Consider the following 22011-nt stretch of genomic DNA (forward strand, 5'->3'; position numbering starts at 1 on the left):
CATCTCCGCTCACCGGGAGGCAAGGCTCGGGCTGCGGGGACGGGGAGCTGCTGGCTGGGGTCGCCCCGGGAGGGACAGCGGGACCCAGCTTCTCCGAAGCGCGTCCCCGCTTCCGCGCAGCGCTTCAGCGCTGCCGGCTCAGAGGCGAGGGCGGAGATGAAGCAACGCCACCGAAATCCTTCAGCCTTGACGGCCACGAAGGCCGGCGGACAAACCTTGGCGCCCGCGGAGCCCAGGGCCAGGCGGCGCCCCGGCAAGACCGCCACGGGTTCCTTCCCCCTTGCCATTTCTCTCCTCCTCGCCTTTTATGATTATCACCCCTGCTTTCCGGGAGTGACAGGAGCCGCAGCGCGACCCGCCGGCGGATCACCCGTGCGCGTGGCGAGGCCGCGGGTACGCGCCTTGGGAGCGTGGCTTCCGCGTCCTTGTTCGATGGCACGGAGACGGCGGGTGCGAGGGCTCGGTGCCCGCACGCCGCGCAGACACACCCCCGCAACGCCGGGCACCCCGGCACAGCGGCGGGAGCCGAGGCGGCGGCGGCGCGGGGCGGGGAGGCGGCGCTCGGGCCCCGCCGCGCGGGAGCGGAGGCGCCGCGCCCCAGCGGGCGGAGGCTGCGCGGGGCGAGCGCCCCCAGCGCGCTGCGGCCACGCCGGTTACGTAAGCGCGGCCACCCCCCGCGCCACCCCCGCCCCCGCCGGCGGTTATGCAATCGCAGCACACAGACCTACTGTACCGCGCGCCGCCCCGCGCCCCGCCCCGCCCCGCCCCCAGCGCTCCCATTGGCCGGGTCCCGGCAGCGCCTGGCGCCGACTGGCCGGTCGCGGCCGCCAGTCACGGCGCGGCGCGGCCGGCATGCGGGCTATGAGCGCCGCGCCGCGCAGCCCTGACCTACTAACACACATCCCTCCGCGCCGCCGCCGCCGCGCGCTCCGCCCGCCGCTCCGCCGCCGCCCGCACGGCGCGGCACCGCACCGCGCCCGCTCCGCTCCGCCGCCCGCCCGCCCAGCCCGAGGACCGGCGCGAGGCGAGGAATGCTCGGCGCTCCGCGGTGCGCTGCAGGTGGGAAGGAAGGCGCGCGTACAAAGTTGGGGTGCCCGCCCGGTGCTTCGCTCTAGCTTCGGGCGGGGGTCGGCTGCTGCTTATGGGGAGCTCAGCCGGCTCCGGCCGCCGCCGGGCGGGGAAGGGTCGGGAGGCAGCCCCGCTCTGCGCGGCCGCGGGCGGCTCGGCGGAGGGGTGGTGGCGCGGGAGGCAGCCCAGAAGATGCCGACCGACGGCTTTCGCTGTCGGGGCGTACTCGTTCCTGGCGTGCCGCGCTGCCCCCCGCGTGTCCTCGCAGCGAGCCCCGGGCAGCGCCGCCGGAGCTGCTCTCCCGCGTTGCATAATGTGCCGGTGGGGAGCGGAGCTGCCGCGGCGGACGCCGGGCGGGGCGGAGGGCTGGGTCCCGGGCAGCGCCCGCCGTGCCTCGGCCGCAAAACCACCGGGTGCTGCTGCCGGAGCCCGCCGGCCAGAGCCAGTCCTCTCTCGGGCGGCGTAGGGGCATGCTGCCCCCGGGCAGTCCGGATCAATGGCAGCGGCCCGGGACCGGGGCTGCGCTTGTCTCAGCCAGCCCTTTCCGTCACTTTTTGTCGCTGGTTTTTGGGCGCTGCGGGACCGATCGCATAATAGTTCCTGGAAATGTTGCATTATGTAACCACAAAATATGCTGGCAGCGGGGCTGGGAAGAGGGAGCTAATTATGCGATTTTATAATCTCCCTACAAAGAAACTAGGACATTCTCGCCCCGAAAAAAGAGCCCCCCCAAACCCGTAACTGTAACAGGTTTTGTTAAAGTGTGTTTATTAAGGGAAGTAGACAACTGGGTAAGTGGGGAGGCGAGGCGCGCTCGCCGGCTGCGTGCCGGGTGCCTTAAAACGAGATTTGTGTTGGGTCTATATTTAGCCCCTTCGCGTTTTAGCAATTGTGGCTTCATGTGCTATTTCTGGTCTTTTCTCCAGAGCCGTGCGTGTGTAAGACGTTCGAGGCATTTGCTCGAATTTTTAACTCTACGCCTTCGGAGGCGTTTTAAATCAGGCTGTATTTATTTTTTTTAGGGAAGGCGTTTCGCCTAGACGCCGTGGCATCTCTCCGGTACAGGCTTTTAGTGGGAAAAAAAAAAAAAGAAAAATAATTTTTAAAAAGCCAACCAAACAAAACAACAGACCAAAACAAACCAAACGGGAACGGCTTAATTTAAGGAAGAAAGGCGTTTACGGGAGATCTCAGCCGCGCTGGAGAGGAGAGGCAGAGCCGTCCTGGCCGTGCCTTGACGGCCGCGGCGGGCTGGGGGCCAGGTGCCGCCGGCCCCCGCGGGGCAGCAGCGGAGCCGGGCTCCGGGGGCGGCCGCCGGTAGTAGGTCAGTGTGACAATCCCGATGGGCGGTGGAGCGGAGCGGGTGCGCAGAGCCCGACGAGTCCTCCGCCTTCTCCTCTCTGTGGCTGGCGGGGGTCGCCGCTGCCTCCCTTCCCCGGCGGCCGACGGGGCGCGGCGGCGGCGGGCGAGCGAGGGCTGGGGGCGCTGGCGCTCCCCCTCAGCCCTTTGTTCTGGGCTGGGGCGGCGGCGGCGGCGGGGGGCGGCGGGCTGGCAGCGCGGGGCCGAGCGGCCCGGGGCCATGCGCCGCCGGTCACGTAGGGGGCCGCGGGGCCGAGCCGGGCAGCCTTTGTGGCGGCACGGTGCGGGGGCCGGCGGCGGGCGCCGTGTCTCCGCAGCTCGGGCCGCACCGCGCCCCGCGGAGCGTCCCCACCCCGCTGCCCATCACCCCCCCAGTCCCACCGTCTCCTGCAGGCAGGGATCGCCAGACAAAGGCCCTCGCAGGTAGGCACGAGCTGAGCGTTTTCTGTCGTTTCTTACGTAACGAACGACAACAACATCATAAAGGGGGGAAAAAAATCGTCATTGCCCAATTCTGTAATTTTTTTCCCCAAGTCAGTTTGGCGTCGCAGTGGCTGTATGTTTGGTACTCTGGGGCCAGCTTGTGCTGTGTCCTCGATAGGAGCATAGCTTGAAAGTTGCTGATGAAAACTTGCCTTTCAAGATGAGGAGATATTTATTTTTTATTTTTATTTTTTTCATTTTTAATTACTAAAACGGTTCTCCAATACGTGAAACTAACATCACTGTGCTTCTGACCAAAAACCTCCCAACTGAGTTCCCCAGCCACAGGCTTTCTGTCCATTGTACCTGCTATAGGAAGTAGCAGCAAAGTATTTTAAAAATGTAATATTCTCGGTAACTGCATAAACTTTTCTGCTACTTGATTGTCAGAGCCAAGTACAGCCTTGACAGTGAGGCTCTTTTGGAGTTACCGTTGTGTTAAAAACACCCTCCCTTTTTTTTTTGTTGTTGTCCTTGTAACTTGAATGATTGCACTTAGTTTCGTTATGTTTGCTCCAGTGTGTATGTAACCTACTTTGAGTTATCTTTGCCCTCTTCAGTAATTAATTAAATCCAGAGCCTTGCTTGAAATATTGCTATGTGCATTGCTTTTGTGGTCCTTATTCAATCAAAATGTTGACTTTGATGGGAAACTCGAATGAATAAGAATTTGGTGTTTTGGCCCAAAAACCTGATTTAAATAGACAAGTTCAAGGACTACTGAATAAGGATTGTTAATAACATTGGCACTAACAGTTACTGTTACAAAAGTTCTCACTTCGTAGATATCTTTGACTGTTAAAATGCTAATAAGCTTTAGAATATTCTGCTTCCGCTCTAATTTACTTTATATTTTTAACTCGTGCTCCAAAGGACCCTTAACTAGCTTTCAAAATATCCAGCTTCCTGAATTTGCATCCAAAGCCTCAAGTCTCTGCTGTTTTGGTGGGGGTTGTTTTGCATTTTGTTTTGAGGTTTGAGGTGGGAATTTTTTGTTTGTTTTTGGTTTTGAGAAACTGATGTGAAGGTGTCAAGAAGCTAGGAATCTTCCCATGGGCAGTATGAACTTACATGACCTCCAAACAGCTTATCTCCTTCCTTAAGAAGGAACAGTATTTGCCTTGCTTTGGATGAAATTTATAGAACATACAGACATTCTATCTATTGCAATAGAGTCAAAAGAGAGTCTGAGAAAGATCTCAGCACCATGCTGCTTTTTTGCAATCTTTTATCTTGGAATAAAACTCTTAAATAAAATAAACCTTTAACTCATTTTAAATTGACTTATTTTAACAAAAAGTTATGCAAACTAGGCTTATGCAATAGTTTTTTTCCAGACGGCAATCTCACTGCTGTTATAACATCACTGTGATGCAATAATATGAACAATAAAATCCTCTGTTTGAGTCTTATTACACACTGTTAAGCAATGTATCTGACTCATCAGCTTAATTGACTCTTCTAGGTGACCTTGCCATGATCATTACAGCCAGTTATGAGATATAAATGTGCTTAGGCTATGTAATAGAAAAAAAATGCAAATAGATGGCCAATTCCTGCAGTCCAATCTAAAAGAAAATGACAATTCATTTCCGTGTTAGTATTTTACAGTTTTAAAGCCTTACCTTACAGTATTTGAAAACATTTTTTTGGTAGCTACAAGATAATGTAACTGTCTAATACTCATGATTAGCATGACTGTCAAAAACAAGATTGTGTAAACAAGGGAATGCTTAGTCTTGACTAAAAATGTGGTAGAAGCAGTGTTATTAAAAAAAATTTTATTATAAGGTAGATCTGAAATAAATCTAAAGCCATCTTAGATACCTTGTGTTTTTTTCCTAATTCACTTGTTGAATTGGTCCTTGTCCAAAATAGCATGCTATGAGATTGAATTTCATGGCATAAATTAAATATATACTCTATTAGGAAAAATGCCTTATTTAGACATGGCTTTTTTCCCTTTCTTGAGTTGCTCCACCTTGGTGTAATTTTCAGTCTGTCCTGCAGTATTTGAATAATTAACCAGTTTTTGCTATAGAGGTGTCTGCACAACAGCTGACAGTATAGATGCCAGTGCTGCAAGACTTCTCTTTGCAAGTCGAATGCAACCCAACAAAGAAAATAATGCTCAGCATGGGCAGTGGTCTGGATCATCTCGCAGAATTGGAACTCTAAAGATTGCTATTTCTCTGCTCTGTGTGCTCTGAGTGGTAGATAACAGCGATTTACAGCCAGCGTTTATTTTATATATTTACTTCAGTTGTTATATAACAAGATACATGTTTAGAGCATCAGCTGGGATTAATTGACATAATTCTGCTGCCTTTAAATAGAGCCATATAAATTTAGGTCAGCTGAAGGTCTGGTCCATGGTTGGCATTTTAAGAACACAGTTCAATAATAGAAAGCTATTTGTTGTCAGAAGAATTAATATTTGATTTTGTGGGCTTTTTTTTAATGGTTTGTAACTAAGGGAAACCTGAGATTGTATTTCCAGAACATGGTTGCTATTAAGTTATAGCTTTTCACAGTCTAGTTCTTCCTGCTGTCAAGTAGCCATTGAAACGAGAAACATACTGTCATAGTACTATAACTTCAGTAACAGTTGTTTCTACTGAGGCTTTATTAAAATACTGGAAAGTGATATGGTGTTATTAAATTGCATATTTACATATGTATACTGTATATATTATATATATGGAATTAAATATTAACCCAAGATATATTTATTTCCTCCTCAATTTTAAATTTTTACTTGGTGCTATCAGTAATATTCTTAGATCTTGTTTTTCACCATTTGAACCAGAGCAATAAATAGCTTGTTTTGGGAAATGTGAACAGATCTGGGAGAATCATACTGTCTTCACAAGGAAATGAAAGAAAATGTGGGACAATTGGCATTTATTAAGTTCACTGATCTTTTCTGAATAACAGCTACCCTTAATGTATGTTTTGTGCTCTCCGAATAGAAATTTTATTTCTGTAATTTACCTTCAGTAAGCTGGCCATACTTTAATGAGTTAATTTGTAGTTTTTAAGATAAAATGTAACTTAAGCAATTTTTCTAACAAAGAAAGCCTTTTGTAAAAATTACATATGACATCAGCTTTCTGTGTACAACGTGGAGTTGGGTAATATGAATTTGCAATAGTATTTCAAGTTCCATGATAATCTTATTTATTTTTTCCTTAAATTTGATTGAACAGTGTCATAATAAATGATTTCTGATGTGCCCGATGGAATATATTTTGTGGACATATTCCATTTTTTCCTTCAATAACACGATCAACATTTTAGCAAAAGTGGGTCATCTTGTACAAAGTTATCATCATCAGTGTTCCACTGACCTAATTACACATTGGTCCTGAAACAGTAAGCACTTAGGATGTCTATGAAGTTGTAGGAAAAGGAAACTGCATACAGGAGCAATACCTCTGCATTTCTTCATGCTGTGGTCACATATTCATGGTCCTTATGCACATTACTACGTAACAGCAGAAATTGGTGGTGATATTTGTATGGTAAATGCTTTCCCCTTTGTGACTGCAGATACCCTGTCCATCATAGCATAAAATGCAGTCACCTACGTTTTCTCAAAAAGTTGTAACTTCATTTGTTCATTGTTGTCTACACCCTCTGGCCCACAAATCTGTCCCGGGATATCACTATTTCAGTGTATCCAGCATTAAAGCTTTTCTTCAACAGGAACATGAACTCACAAACTGTTACAGGTAATGGCCAAGAAGAAGTATGTTGAAGGAGTTCAGTGGAGATTGGAAATACCCTGGATTTCTGAATTATGATCGTGATAATGATAGGTGCAGAGTTTCATGGCATGATTTTTGTCCATGGAAAGCAGTAGAGGTAGAGTATCTCCAAAGTTTTTCAGCAATGTGCATGCACCACCTGAGCTTAAACTCCACTTCCTGTCCCATGTGTGTGATGAGAATGATATTTTTTCTATACCTCATAAAAGTACTGAGATAGATAGCATCTGGTTTTGGAATACTTTGAAGATAAAGTGCAAAATATATCTTTCAATTTTCCAAAATTTGGATGGCAAACTGGTAACTTTTGAATCTATGAACAATTTCTGTTGTAGTTTATCTGATATGCAGCCAGATTTTCAAAATTGATAAACTGGGGCAGAAAGGTGGCAGTAATATAATTAAAGATACCTATGCAAAACATGGAAAACATCAATTAAAAATAAGCAGGGACATTAAGCGCAATTGTTTCTCTGGAGTGTGCTATATAGTGGTGGTGATGATAGAAGCATGTTTTTTTTCCTAGAACAAAAGAAGCTACACCTAACTGTTATTTTCTTCCATTTTTAAGGACTGATATATATTCCTTTTGTAGATTCAATGATACAAAACTGAATTGTGTTTGAGTGTCCAATGCTAGAAATAGGATTTCATTTAGTGTGATAGAATCACTATCAAAATGCTAGAGCTGTAGAATGAAGCAGTCATTTTATTCTAGGATATGTTTGAAAAATTATGCTTGGAAATAGCTTGAATTATTTTGCTAAATATAAATGAAAGCATGCAGTTACTCTATGGACAAGCTTAGGTACATGAGGAGGCCCCCATACGTTCTCTAAAACAGAAATTATTTATGTAACTACATTACACAGAAGAGAGTAAGCTTGTGGCCTAGTCCTCCAAACTGTAAGACCTTTCCATTATTACAGTGTGAATATGTAAATCCCCAGGATCAGGTCTTGAATGTGCCATGTTGTCGCTTCAGTATTTTTTGAAGTCCCATGGATAAATTAATTTTTGTGATTTCTGTGTGCATAATTTTTTGCTTCAACAGCATGAGTCCTATACAACAGTCTCATTAGTACTTGGATCTGTGATTGTATTCTGCTTCTGCTGAAGTCAATGGCAGAATTGCTGGGGGAGCAAAACTGGCTTTGTAATTAAGTTAATAGGGTCGAGTGTTATTACATTGTAGAATTGGCACTCAATGCCATTAACATCAACCAACCAAATGTTGGTTTTATAACACTTTATGAGGGAGTGATAAAGCCATTGAAAAATTAATCATAAGGGAAAATATTGGAATTTGAAATGTAGTCAGAGGAATCATTGCAGTTCATTAATTTATGTTTAAATACTCATGTTTTCCAGTGGAATTATAAAATGCAAGTGAAGTGAAGGGAAATGGCTGGTTCCATTGAAGGCATGTTGCCATTATCATCAGATGGAATTTGTTTACAGACTCAGCATTGGGCCGATCCACATGAAGAAGTATTAGTAAACAAGGGGTTTGACTCCTGTTTGTAAAACCACAGTTCCAGCCACCATAATAAAAGTGCTCAAGAAATACAGAAAGAGTTAAAGACCTTTTGTTGTTTATTCATTCATGAAAGTCATGGCATTAGGTGTAACTGCATAAATAGCAAATCCGTGTGACTGTGTCAGTGGGTTACATGTCTGTCTTGACAGTTTTACTGATGGACTCTGGCAGAGAGCAAAGTTGAATATTGCATGCAAAAACACAATCATTTTGATACATGCTTAATATTTGCTGTGGATTGCATGCTACTTACATTCTGTCTGTTTGTGCCAGGAACAATGTGTACAGGAGGGAGACTGGCCAAAACAGGAGTTAACAGTGCTACAGTGAGCAGATTGGGCCATGCCACTGTACAGTCTGCAGATGTCCCATGGAACAAGGGACAGGAACTCTGCAGCTGGTTGGGCTAAGTTCAGCTCAGTGCCAGTCTTAGGCTTGCGGGAGGATATTTGGACATGCAGTTGAGTTTTTATCTATCAATATGGTCATCTTGATGAACTATGTCATTAGTCTACATTTGTTTAGGGAAAAAACAACCCACAATCCAGAAACTTTTTTGCTAATTATTATTACCATTATTAGTATTTTTCCTAGACCACAATGTTGGACAAACACTGAAGTGGAACAGCTTTGAGCTGGAGACCATACTGATAGACAAGGTCCAGATTCTTATCCTGATACAGTCTTGTTCAAGACTAAACATGGCTTTTATATCCCATGGAAATAAAAGATAGGAATATTATAGGTGAAAAAAAAAGGTATTTAATCTGTGTAGGTATGGTTTTGTTCTTCTAAAATATCCAGTGATTCTATAAGTTCTTCCTTGCTTATGCTACCATTTCAAGTAAGTGTAGATGTTTTAGACTATATGGTGCGTATATATATATATATATATATATATATATATATTAATAATAATGATGACATATGCATATTAGTGTGTGTTTTCTGGAGAACAAATATCTCTCTGGTATTGTTAAATTCAGTAAGAGCTGTGAACTGATAAGGACATGGAATTTCACAAAAGTTGTTTTGAGCAGTTTTTGCTTAGGTGAGAGTTGGCTGAGATACATACTAGGAGACAAGTAATGATTTCATAGGTGTTGAGTACATGATACGATTTCTTGCTGCATGCCATGGAATGTGTGTGCTACTGGTACAGGTGAATACAGTGATAGTAGTGGATCAAGACAATTACAGATCAGTTACTGTGTAGTCCCAGTTCTACAGGATAATGAAATTAAATCCCAGTATTCTATTAGTGTAAAATGATGCTACAGAGACTGAATAGTCTACAAATGTGACAAAAGGTCAAGTGGCCTTGTCTTCTCTCTTTTTAAAGTGTTGAGTTATACTGCATTTGAAATTATATACATGTTAATTAAATAATTGATTCCCTGAATAAGTGAAATGGACAAAATGTCTATACACCTACTTCAGCAAATCGAACTGTACTGAAAATTTGGAGAAACAGATGTTGCTTTGCTGTAGGGTTCATCTTATTTTTAAACCTGATCCAGCTCCTTCAGTCTTGACAGAAAGCTCCCTTTTGACTCCATTTGAAATTTTGGATCAGGGTCTAACTATGTAACTGTTTGTGTATTAGAGGTACATTTTTTCTTTTCAAACTGACAATTTGTGGTGCTGCTTTTGCACTAAAATATTAGATGGTGTCTTTGGTGTGGTTGGTGTCTAACTCTTTTTTTCATTAGGGCTGTATTATCAAAGACAAATAGTTACATGTCAGTAATTAACCACGGATTTTGGGAAATTCTACTTAGTTGTTCTATTAAATGTGTTAATTTTTTCATGACGGACGAATTGGCATGGTTTGATGGAACAGAACCCAGCTTGAAACCTTAGTCTTTATGACCCTGCTTAATTGTTACTGCATCACTCATTCCCCTTTTCCTTCTGGAAAACACAAGAAAAACTGGCAGAATACAATTAATTAATTCTTTTATAACTTTCTTGACTGATAATGCTAAAATTAGTTTCATTAGTCATTGTAAAAACATTCCCAGTAAATAGAGTCATTAGTCTGAATTGGCTGATTATTTAATTTTTTTTTTTGATTGTTTTCTGGTTGTACAGGCAAGAATGATTGCTGACTCGATAGTCAGTTCTACAAAAGCACTTGGCATACTACATTCTTTTCACCAGGAACATGATTGACTGTAGAAAATTAGATACTGAGAAGCTGTGTCTAAGATCAAGACCAAGTGATCTTGGCATTTTTGCATTAAAAGGCACTAAATAAAACAAAGGCCAATATAAACTGTGAAGTTCAAATTTAATGATTAAAATGTCTGAAGCTAAAGGTTAAGCTAATTTTTATTTGTTAATGGTAACACTTCTGGGTCTAAACTTTTACTTCAATGTGAATACTGTTTCTGGAGGTGTACGTGCCTCAATGGTATTAAACTTTACTTTGACATATTACTACTATTTATCAAAATGCAAATTTTTAATTAAATGTTATTTCTCTAACATATTTTTCAAAATAGATTTTAACATTTTCTTTGTAAGATACTAAAAAATTACATAATTTAAAAAAAAATATTTTTAGTTAGGTACTTCCCCAAATTATGTGTGTGAACTTGCTAGTTAAAATTAATATGATGGATACAAACAATTATATATATATATATTTATAGGATTCAAAAGCGGCAATTAAATGCATAATAGATAAGCATTGGATGATGGATAATGGTGGTATTTTAAGACAATAGAAAAACACTCCTTCTCTGAATCAACTTATGCTATTTTTAATCCTTGAAGGACCCAAATATATAGCATTTCTAAGTCATACACCACAGCTGTTTTCAGAAGAGATGCTTTAATGTGGAACAGGATACTTTGCAATGCTGCTCATCATCATGCTTCGTGTCCTGCAGCTTAAAGTGTTGTAAGGTTTTAGTTTGGCCAGTGATGTCATGGAAGGTTCTGTGACAGCATTACTGTAGGGTCAAAACTCAAATGTTTTTTAATTGATTCTTCCTTGGATCACATAATATTTGTTTCAGAAACAAATGTGCTACCTCTAGGTGTCATGAAATTTAGAATATCAGTAGTTTCAGTGTTGAGCTGTCTTCATATCACAGCAGGTTTAATGAACAAAGTTCTTGTATAAAATATTTGTCAATAGCTACTTCTCTGTGTTTTGATCCAGCAATTCCTAAATAGTAATAACATTCTCTATTTATTTCAGGCTTTTAAGAAGATTCCCATTGAATCTGCTAAGAAAATTGGTTCTAGACAGACATTTCTGCCTGAGATTATGAAAGAAAAGGAAGAATGTGTGTGGATTTAAAATTGCTTTATTTATCAAGTTGTGGAGTGAGAAGTACTGTGGAGATAGCTTGCTCTGTTGCTTACTGTAGATCTTCTACAAATTGTTTCTGATGCAGCTGAGAAAAATGCAGACCCTCAAAAAGGAGCACGGACCTGTTGACACAAGTAGCAATGTGGACAAAATCATGGTACTTAAGTCGACCTTAGCAGAAGTATCTGAGGAATTGTCTACAAATGAAGATATACTACTTACTGAAGCAAGTAGTGGAAAGAGCAAATCTTCAGCTTGCCGGAGAAAGCGAGAATTCATTCCAGATGAAAAGAAAGATGCTATGTATTGGGAGAAAAGGCGGAAAAATAATGAAGCTGCCAAAAGATCTCGTGAAAAGCGACGACTGAATGACCTTGTCTTAGAGAACAAACTAATTGCACTGGGAGAAGAGAATGCCACTTTGAAGGCAGAGCTGCTTTCATTGAAGTTAAAGTTTGGTTTAATTAGTTCTGCGGCCTATGCCCAAGAGATACAGAAACTCAGTAGCTCAACAACTGTGTATTTTCAAGATTATCAGAGTTCCAAATCAAATATTAATTCATTTGTAGATGAACATGAACCATCTATAGTTGGTAGCAGTTGTATTTCTGTCATTAAACATTCTCCTCAAAGTTCAATATCTGATGTGTCTGAAACATCAACTGTAGAGCATACCCAACCAAATCGTATACAAAACAACTGTAGAAGTCCTGAAAATAAGTTCCAGATTATAAAGCAGGAGCCCATGGAATTAGAGAGAGAACCAAGAGATGACAGAGGTTCATATAAAGCATCCATATATCCAAACTACATGGGAGCTACCTTTAATGTGTACTCACATTCTCCTCCTCTCTTGCAAGTTAATAGGTCCTCCAGTAATTCCCCGAGAACGTCAGAAACTGATGATGGTGTAGTTGGAAAGTCATCTGATGGAGAAGATGAACAGCAGGTTCCTAAGGGTCCAATTCATTCCCCAGTTGAACATAAAAATGTTCATGCGACAGTTAAAGTTCCAGAAGTGAATTCTTCAGCTTTGCCTCACAAGCTTCGAATCAAAGCCAAAGCCATGCAAGTTAAAGTGGAAGCAATGGATAATGACTATGATGCAACGCAGAAGTTGTCGTCACCCATTGACATGTCCTCAAAAAGACACTTTGAGCTTGAAAAACATGGTGTGCAAAACTTGGTGCATTCTTCTCACACTCCTTTCTCGGTTCAAGTGACTAATATCCAAGACTGGTCACTTAAACCAGAACTCTGGCATCAGAAGGAACTCAACGTTAAAATTCAGAGTGGTTGCAAAACTGGAGTTGTTGAAATAAAAGACAATATCTACAATGTCTCTGAGTCAGAGAATCTCTATTTGAAGCAGGGCATAGCAAACTTATCTGCAGAGGTTGCTTCACTTAAAAGACTTATAACTACACAAATCTCTGCATCAGACTCTGGTTAATTTACTACTGAAAAAAGGCTTATTGTTTCAAAGGATGTCATTTGCAGTAGATCAATATGTTTTGTATGATGCTGAATTTTCACTGGACTTGTGATGTCATTTCACTGTAATGTTCACATAATGTCTGATTGGTGTCTTTTTGTGCACAAATTATTATGAAGACTAGGTTGTGCTATGATCACTATGCCTTGAGTATAGTCAAGTAGCCTGAACAAAGGCTGTATATAGTGGACTTTAATTTCTTTTTGTTCTACTACAAAGCGTGCAAGTTACCAGTTACAATAAAATATTGGTGACAAACATAGAACATCTACTCCAGTTCAGTTGATTTTATGAACTTGTAAATAAGTTGTTAATTAAAAACTGGGTTTTTTCTTACACTGTGCTCAACTTCACTTACATTTTTGGTTTTTGCAGCCTAACAACCAAATTACAATTTACAACATGTGTGATCCTTCTGGCCACCTTTTTCCTTAACATGTTTTTTAGAAGAGAAGTAAAGTGAATATTTATAAATGAAACAGTACCAATTTATAGCCTTAGCCTTCTTTAACTTATTTCTTAGTAGAAATTAACCAAAAGTCCTGCAAATTCTAACCCAGTAACTAATATCAACAACCTTTTTTTTTCTCCTTCAATCTCAAATGAGACAGTAATGAGTTTCCTGAATGTTTTAGTGTAACAAACAATTTTTCAATATTATAACTTGGTGTTTTAGGTGAAATTAGTTAAATCAGATTTGTGCATCTGCAAAGTTTTCAGAGCCTTGCAGTGACACAATTGGACAGCACCATCTCTGCCAAGGGGTGGCTTGCATCTGCAAGGGGTGCAGGCATGGAAAGTCAACCCCTCCTGCATACCAGCATTCTGTCCATGGCAGACCATGGGCCACCTGTACATGAAGTATAAGGCTACTGGATTTGTAAACTCTGAGCTCAGCTAGGTAAATACTTACACAAAGGCTAGGCAATAGCAGTTGCAGAGTTAAAGATCATCTGCTATTTTCGTTCCCAGAATGGGACATAATGCAATTATGCATGAAGTAAGTCTTGCCAGCAATTTGTCCCTAGTTTCAATGGCTTAATTAACTGAACTGGAATACCTTGGCTTGCTAAAGGGCATTTTGCAAGAGCTTCTCAGATGTAAAATAGAGGCTGTGTGAAGAACTGCACAATCTAGACACTGCTAGCCCCTTACAACTTATACAGATGATTAGTTCTTCACTTGATGACTGGACAGGGCTGTGGTGCTCTTTGTCTTTCAGAAGAGCCATTGAACCATGGAGTCTAGAATTGTATCACATATCCTTGGTTTGGCTTACCAAAATCTTTCATTTTAAAACTAAAATTAATTCATAAACAGAGCATAAACTTGGCAGAGGTTCTTTTCATGATACTTCCCCCTTCTTTTAACATACTAATAAATCAGACTAACAAATAAGCTTTTTCTGAAAAGGCTTTTTATTAATTGCCATACTGTATAATGAATTGAACCTTTCCATAGGCTTAAAATACTAATTAACAAAACAATATGTAGGTATTGTTTTTTTAAATTAATACTTGACTTGAGTGAGAGGAAGTTTGTCAATTTTTTGGGGATATGAAGAGGAGTCTGAGTCACTCCTGATAGCTCTGAAGCTTGGTCCAGCAGTCAAGGCAATGGCAGAACTCCCTGATGTCAGTGAGGACAGGATTTGATTCTGTGCCTTTTCAGGAACTGATGATTCAGTTGTGTTCTGGGAGGACCTTCGCACAGAAATCACTGGTACTTTCTGAGCTTTTTTGAGCCTTCTAACTGCTGTGCTGTGTTTGTGGCATTCAGAGTTGATAAACTGCTATTCTTTTTTCATGCCTTAATGATACAATAGACCCCATAACTGGGCTCTGTATGTATTTGGTAATTAACATAGATGACATTTCAATGTTACTGAAAATAAGCTCAGGATTATTGCATGAAATGTAAAAATTTGCATTGAATGATGGGGATATGAAACATGAGGCAGTTATGGCTACTGTCTCCTTGCTTGCTAAGTATCTTCTGTAAGCAACAATAAAATTCTTTAAATATTTTGCATATTATTTATCACATGTAATGTGTTCAAGGAGAGGACTTAAAACTCTCAGTGTTGCCATCAGTGTAAGCCTAGATCTATTGGGTTTTTTTCCATTTCTTGTTAGAATTGTTTGTCATGATGGAAGAATGTTGTCCTCTTTCTAGCTCATTATATATTTTGTGTATTTGTTTTGTGCAATTAATACTTAACAGTAATGATGTAGTTAATTTGTTGAAGGATGTCATTGCAAGAAAGTTATAGCATGGAGCTTAGGAGCACAATCAGATGTTATTTATACTCCCTTTATACCTTAGTGTTATGCTTCATTTGAAGAAAGAAATAAATAATTTGTCTTTTGTTCAAAACCAAATCTAAACTACCACATGCTTTTCTATTATGTTCATCATCATAGTCCAACACAGGGGCATTAATTTTGGTTGATGACTGATCTTCCCGAGCTGAAGTTGCTGTTTTTCCACCTAATACTTGGAATATCTTTCACATGCCTATTAAAGGTACAAACTGCAAGAGTGTGGGTGGTACATGCAAAGCCCATTACTGGCTACAGCTGCTGACTCTGAACTGCTCAATTGCGGTAACTGTTATGTAGGTGGCCTCCTCATGCAGAGCCCTCACCCTGCTTGCTCATCTTTATCCTTCTTCCCCTCAGGATGTGAAATGAGGAAGATGGATTGTCAGTCGTCCTGTGGGGGTGGGGAGGGAGAGTGCAGTGGGACTGCCTTCAGCTGGTACACAGTTATCTAAGTGTAGGACCTGATAGCTGTGCTCTTCCAACCTGCCTTCCTTGCACTGCAGAAAACATGATCAGCTTCCATGGAAAAAGTATCCCTGGCTGGCCATCTAGTCTGTCAATGGGACATCAGAAGGTTGGTTTTGAGCACAAAATGGGCTTTATGTAAGTGTGAATAAACTGGCAAAACATCCTCTAACTTGCAAAAATTGTTGTAAACTTAGCAATTGACAAAACAACACAAAACATGGCAAAAGGGGAATCTTTCTCATTTAGTGTCTTCAATTACAAATGTTAAGGAAGGCCACATACAGAAACTGGTAGTTCTGAGACTTCTCAGTATAAATTCTCTTTAATGATAATTGTTAGTGTGAAGGGCTTCATGGAAAGTAAGAGAAGTCTGAAAAATGACTGTTGATTAGCAAGGTAAACTTTTTCCTAGTGATATCGACTGGTGGCTAATTGACAATGCAAAGTGTGAATACAGCTCATTCATTAAATTTGCCTAACTTAATTGGGTAAAAACACAGTAACATAGTCCCATGTTCTATCTATCAATGCCAATATATGCCCATACATATACTGAGTCCAAATGTTAGGATTTTCTGAATACTCTCAAATTTCTATCTTCAGTAAAACTTGCGTATTGCATGGGATATATTTAAATTTTATTAATATTCTGTACAGCCCAATATGCCATTGTTCAAGAATAGGAGACAGGTAACTGACAATTCCTGATTATTCTTCTCTTGTTATTTTCTCCCTAATGTCTATTTGAGTAGTTTATGAGACCAAAACCACATCTGTGCAACTTAAATGCAAAATTGTGCAATAAACATATTCCTGAAGTTTGGTTAAAACAACCGCTAAAAATCTTTTCTACTTGCTAGTACATGAATATGCTGTTGAAAATTGTATACAGTGAATTTAGCAAGGAAGTCTGAGAATACAATTAATATGGCCTTTATTATTACCATATTGTTTGAAAAATACTTTGATAGCTTATTGCACAATACAAGGTTGGTAACTACAAGAATGCAACAAAAGAATTTTTGGTATTTCTTGCATAAGAACGAGTAACATATTGTTCCATTTCAGTGCCAAATCAAAAGTTAAAAACACCAGGCAGAATCCTAGGTCTTTAAAGTCAGTGTTAAGTTCTACTTCCCTTGATGAAGTAGAGTTTTTCTGTGTACAATAAGGGACTCACTCAAGAGAAGTAACATCGCCAGGATAGACACTTTACAATTCCCTCCTGGCACAAACTCCTAGTGATTGTTCTATCTCTAAGGCTACTTCTCATGACAAAACAGTGATATACAAGTCACTTTATACATATCACTGGAACTGTAGAGAATTTCCTCACTACAAAACAGAAGGTACCCGGATACTCAACAATTATTTATTCAATGACAGCTCTAGAAGGTCTTGGTGAACTAGGAGCAAAAGGTCAGAGAAGAGGCACAGTATTTATTTGCTTGGAAGAGAAAGTGTCAAAAGACATTTGGTTTCAGGACTCCAAAAAATAGTGGGAATACATCTATGCTTTTTATTAGTTGGCCAGCTATTACCCATACACTGACATACAATGCTGTCACTACAGTTATAGTAATTCCCTCTGAAACAATATGGAGCTCCACAGGATTACAAACAGAAGTGCCTGGGAAGAGCACAGGGCATGGGACTTTGCCGTGATTTGATGTCGGTTTGTCTCCGGCATGCAAGCATCGTCCCTGCTTTTAGTGCATCTGAAAGAGACCTTATCTGAAAAAGCCTGCATCAGTCCAAACATTCTGAGGAAGCTAAATGGCCGTCTAATACTACCAGCATTCAGATAACAAGGTATTTCCTCCACCATCCCTCACTCCCCTGACAAGTCAATGCACAACTCAAAACATTACCCAGCTGTTAGACCTTTTCATGTTATTCAGATTCTTAGATGTGCAAGTGGGCATCTCACTTAATGACTTACACATATAAAACAATCAGGCTACCCTGCTATCTGTATGTGCCAGTGTTGGTATCCATTATGGTACATTCTGAGGCATGATGCTAAACAAGCTTCTAACAATCTGGACCTCTGAAAATTCTCTTAAATTTGGTATATAAATATACTGAGAACATAATGCATTCATTTCCATGGCAGTTCTGTTATGAAACCCTGAAAGCTGAGACATTAATGCTTTGTATAAAAATCAGAAAATATCAAAGCGTAACATTGTATCACAACTAAGAGCTGAAAAGATGATAAAATGCAATGACCTTCATTGTAGCAGAACACTGTTTTCCTTTCTCTGTGTTCTTGACGCTATAGACATGAATAGATAATACATATGCTCAGTAAAAGACTTGGTGACATATGTTCTATAAAAGCCTCATAGTTAAAAATGTGAACAAGCAAACATAAATGGGTAAGCAATACTATATTGGACAAGTGACAATAACAGACAACATATATGAACTGTCAGTATTGCATGGGACTGGAAGGAATTGTTTACATTTTCTCATTTTCTGTAATAAGATCACTTAAGCAATAAATTCTTAGCTTTTTCTTTAAAGAATATTTATGTCACTGAAAATAAACAGGAAGAGGGAAAACACCACTGATTTGATGGTATTGACAGGTATCAGAATGGGATATTTCAAGTTGTCAGGGACCAACAATGATAATCTAGTCCTACTCCCTCACCATTTCAGGGCTGACCAGAAGTTAAGGCCCATCATGTAGGGCATTGTCCAAATGCCTCCTTTTAAGGCACTGGCAGACGGGGAGCTTGTTTCAGTGTCTGACCACACTCTCAGTAAAGAAATATTTTCTTAAAGTCCAGTCTGAACCTCTCCTGATGTAGCTTTAAACTATTTCCACATGTCCTGTCACTGGATCCCAGGGAGAAGAGATTAGCAAACCCTCTCCACTTTCCCTCCTCAGGAAGCTGTAGAGAGCAGTGAAGTCACCCCTCAGCCCCTTTCTCTCCAAACTAGGCAAACACAAAGCTTTCAGCTGCTTGGCATCCATCTGGCACAGGCAGGCCCTCTAAGCAGAGCAGGAATACCAGCACCGAGGCTGGATCTGGGCCAGCGGTGGAAAATCTGTGCTGAAGGGCAGCATGGGTGCCTTGTCCTGGCTGCTCACCAGCTGCGCAGCCTGATGCACGTGCCAGTCTGGCATTGTCCCTTCCCAGGGGCTGGACTTTACACTTCCCCTTCATGAACTTCTGGGGGGTCCTGCCTTGGCAGAGTATGACCCTGGGTGACACAGAGACCAGCACCAAGGCGTGACTCCAGGCAGGGCAGGGACTTGGTCGCAGCCCTAGTGAGGCTGCACCAGGCAGCACAGGCTGGTAGGAGAGCAGAGAACCAGGATGTGGGGGCAGGGGCTGGCACTGAAGAGCTCAGGAGTGGCCTGGAGTGATGGGCTGTGGGGCACAATCTGGACCTGGAGACCGCCTTGCTGAAAATATCTGCCCTGGGGCTGGCTGCAGGAATGGGCCTGTAGCTGGCCATTCATTACATGTCCGATGGGAGAATAAAAAGAACAGAAATGGCACCTATCCTGACAGGTGCCATTGTTTGTAATGCTGAGACTTTTTTTTGAGTTTCCATGCATTGATTTTATTTGGATAGCTGGATATGGGGGGCTGGGAGCCCTAGAGGGTTGGTGCATGCCCCAGCTGGTGGCTAACCCCTGAGGCATCCTTCAAAGTCACAGACGCAGGGGCAGCTGAAGAGTCCCCAGAGCCACTTGCCTGCCTCTTCAGAGGTCACCATGGCCCCTCAGGAGAGGGGTCACTGCCCTGTCTGGAAGTGGAGACCCAGGAACAGACACCTCTGGCTCCTCCTGGGGCTCTTCTTGCTCCAATAGTGATGGTAACGGGTACAGAGGGGTAGCTTCTGAAATCCCCATCCATGGCAGAGGAGGCGGTGTTGGGCACCTCATCCATGGTGCATCTTGCAGGGCTGTCAGAAGGGCTGGCATCTGGGCAGGGAGACAGGGCTGGTGGGTGAGCAGACGACAGGCCTCCCTGCTGCACTGTCGCACAGCCACACGGATAAGCTGTTGCACAAATGTCGCCGCATGGTTTTGGAGGGAGACCTCCAGCATCTGGACCAGCTGGTCTTCATCAATTCCATGGTTGGTCAGGATGTCCAGGACAGTGTCCTCCACGAGGTCTGCCTCCATCCAGTTGTTCCTGAAGATCTGCCTCAGCCTCGGTCGGACCCAGAGCACCAGGGTTTCTAGGAGGCATGGGTGGTCTCGGAAAAGTACCATCCATTCCCCAGGCTGGAGGCTGCCCACAGGATGCCTGGGCACTCCTTCTGCAGTCCATGCTTGGGATGCTCCAGAGAAATGGAGGTCAAGGTATCTGGGGTCTCCTCTCGACTGGTGGACAATGATGGATGGTGCCTCAGATAATGTAATTACATGCTCCACGTAGTCATTTTCTGTCTCCTTGGAGTGCAGGATGGATAGAATCCTCCTCTTGCAGAGGGGGCACTTGGGTGTGTTCTCTGCCCACTGCAGGATGCAGGTGTAACAGAACTGGTGCAGGCATGGAAATATGTAGCTGGTCTCCTTCAAGCTATCCAGGCAGATGGGACAGCAGCTGTCCATCTCTGTGGCCATGCTCTTCTCTGCAGTGGCCTGAGGGGAGCTGGGGTTATGACTTGTCCCTTTCATCAGCATCGTATCAGCAGGTTTTACTCTAGAAGGGGAAGAACTGTGGCTATTGCCTGGACCCAGAAAGAGTGATAGAAATGCCCTGGTCCTCAGGAAGGAAAACATCTCAGCTCTCCAGTAGGTTTCACATCCCAGCTCACCTCTGCTGCTGCAAGTGCACCTCCTGGATACAGATGTCCCAGATGCCTGAACCTGGCAGGGAGGGGGAAAATCCTTCAATGGCTCTGGAGTTGAACACAGAGTTGCAACAAACAACTCTCCTTGCACAATAACAACATCAAAGACCTCACTCAGCACTCCAAACCTTGCCAAGTGCTCAGGAGGAGTCACAGATTGATAGAATGATTTGGGTTGGACAGGGACCTTCATGATCATCTGGTTCCAACCCTCCTGCCATAGTCGGGGCACCTTCAACTAGAACAGCTTACCCAGAGCCCCATCCAACCTGGTCCAGAGCAGTTCCAGGGACAATATCCACAGCATTCACAACTTTCCTAGGCAACCCATTCCAGTGCTTCACCACCCTCACAGTAGATAATTCCTTCCTAATATCTAATCTAAACCTACTCTCTTTCAATTTGAACCCATTCCACCTTGTCCTGTTGCTAAATGCCCTTGTAAATAGTTTTGCTTCATCTTTCATGTAGGTTCCCTTCAGGTACTGAAAGGCTGTGATAGTCACTCCAAAGCCATCTCTTTCCCAGACTAATCTATCCCAATTCCCTCAGCCTTTCCTCATAGGTGAAGTGCTCCATCCCTCAAACCATCCTGGTGGCCTCCTCTGGACTCACTCCAGCAGTTCCATGTCCTTCCTGTGCTGGGACCCCAGAGCTGGATGCAGGGTTCCAGGTGGGCTCTTACCAGAGCAGAGCAGAGGGGCAGAATCCCCTCCCTGGCCCGGCTGCCCACGCTGCTTTGGATGCAGCCCAGGACACGTTTGGCTCTCTGGGCTGGGAGTGCCCATGGCTGGGTCATGTCCAGCCTCTCAGCTCCCACCAGCAGCCCCAGTCCTTCTCACAGGGCTGCTTTCCGTCTGCTTATCCCCAGTCTGTGTTGATACTGGGGATTGTCCTGACCCAGTTGCAGCACCTTGCACTTGGTCTTGTTAAACCTCATGAGTTTCCCATGGGCCCACTTCATGAGCCTGTCCAGGTCCCCCTGGATGGCATCCTGTCCTTCAGATGTCTCTGGGCATGAGGTGGCTGGGTGAAACTTGGTGCTCTGCTGTAAGCAGTGAGGGACGCTGGGACACAATCTATCCATCAAGGGCATCACAATCCATCTCCAGGTGATATCACAATGGGCCATCAACACCCGTGGTACACCATCTCAATACATGCATCTGCGGTTACCTCTACACCAATGTCAACTTCTTTCCCCATCTTGCCATTTTATTCTCACATTGGTGTTACAAGATAGTCAGTTACACTGAGGCTTTGGCTGTGCCTCCCCAGAGTCCTGCCAGTTTGCTCTGGCCATGACAGACATCTGCAGGCACACGAAGCATGACGGCTCACTCTAACAACTTGTG

At 43.1% G+C, this 22011-nt stretch overlaps 1 protein-coding gene across 3 annotated transcripts; it reads left to right on the top strand.

Annotated features, from left to right (window-relative positions):
* Positions 1-934: 934 nt before the first annotated feature.
* Positions 935-15421, top strand: NFIL3 (nuclear factor, interleukin 3 regulated). 3 transcript variants are annotated; one of them, XM_030968623.1, is made up of 2 exons: positions 935-1059; positions 11432-15421. In XM_030968623.1, the coding sequence occupies exon 2, from the start codon at positions 11625-11627 to the stop codon at positions 12996-12998; it is 1374 nt and encodes a 457-aa protein (XP_030824483.1). In that variant the 5' UTR covers positions 935-1059; positions 11432-11624; the 3' UTR covers positions 12999-15421. The 3 variants fall into 3 exon arrangements, with proteins under 3 accessions (XP_030824483.1, XP_030824486.1, XP_030824485.1); XM_030968626.1 differs by having other exon boundaries at positions 1030-1048; XM_030968625.1 differs by lacking the exon at positions 935-1059 and adding an exon at positions 2695-2850.
* The last annotated feature ends 6590 nt before the right edge of the window (positions 15422-22011 follow it).

The sequence above is a fragment of the Camarhynchus parvulus genome, chromosome Z, assembly GCF_901933205.1.
Source record: "Camarhynchus parvulus chromosome Z, STF_HiC, whole genome shotgun sequence".
Taxonomy (NCBI): Eukaryota; Metazoa; Chordata; class Aves; order Passeriformes; family Thraupidae; genus Camarhynchus; species Camarhynchus parvulus.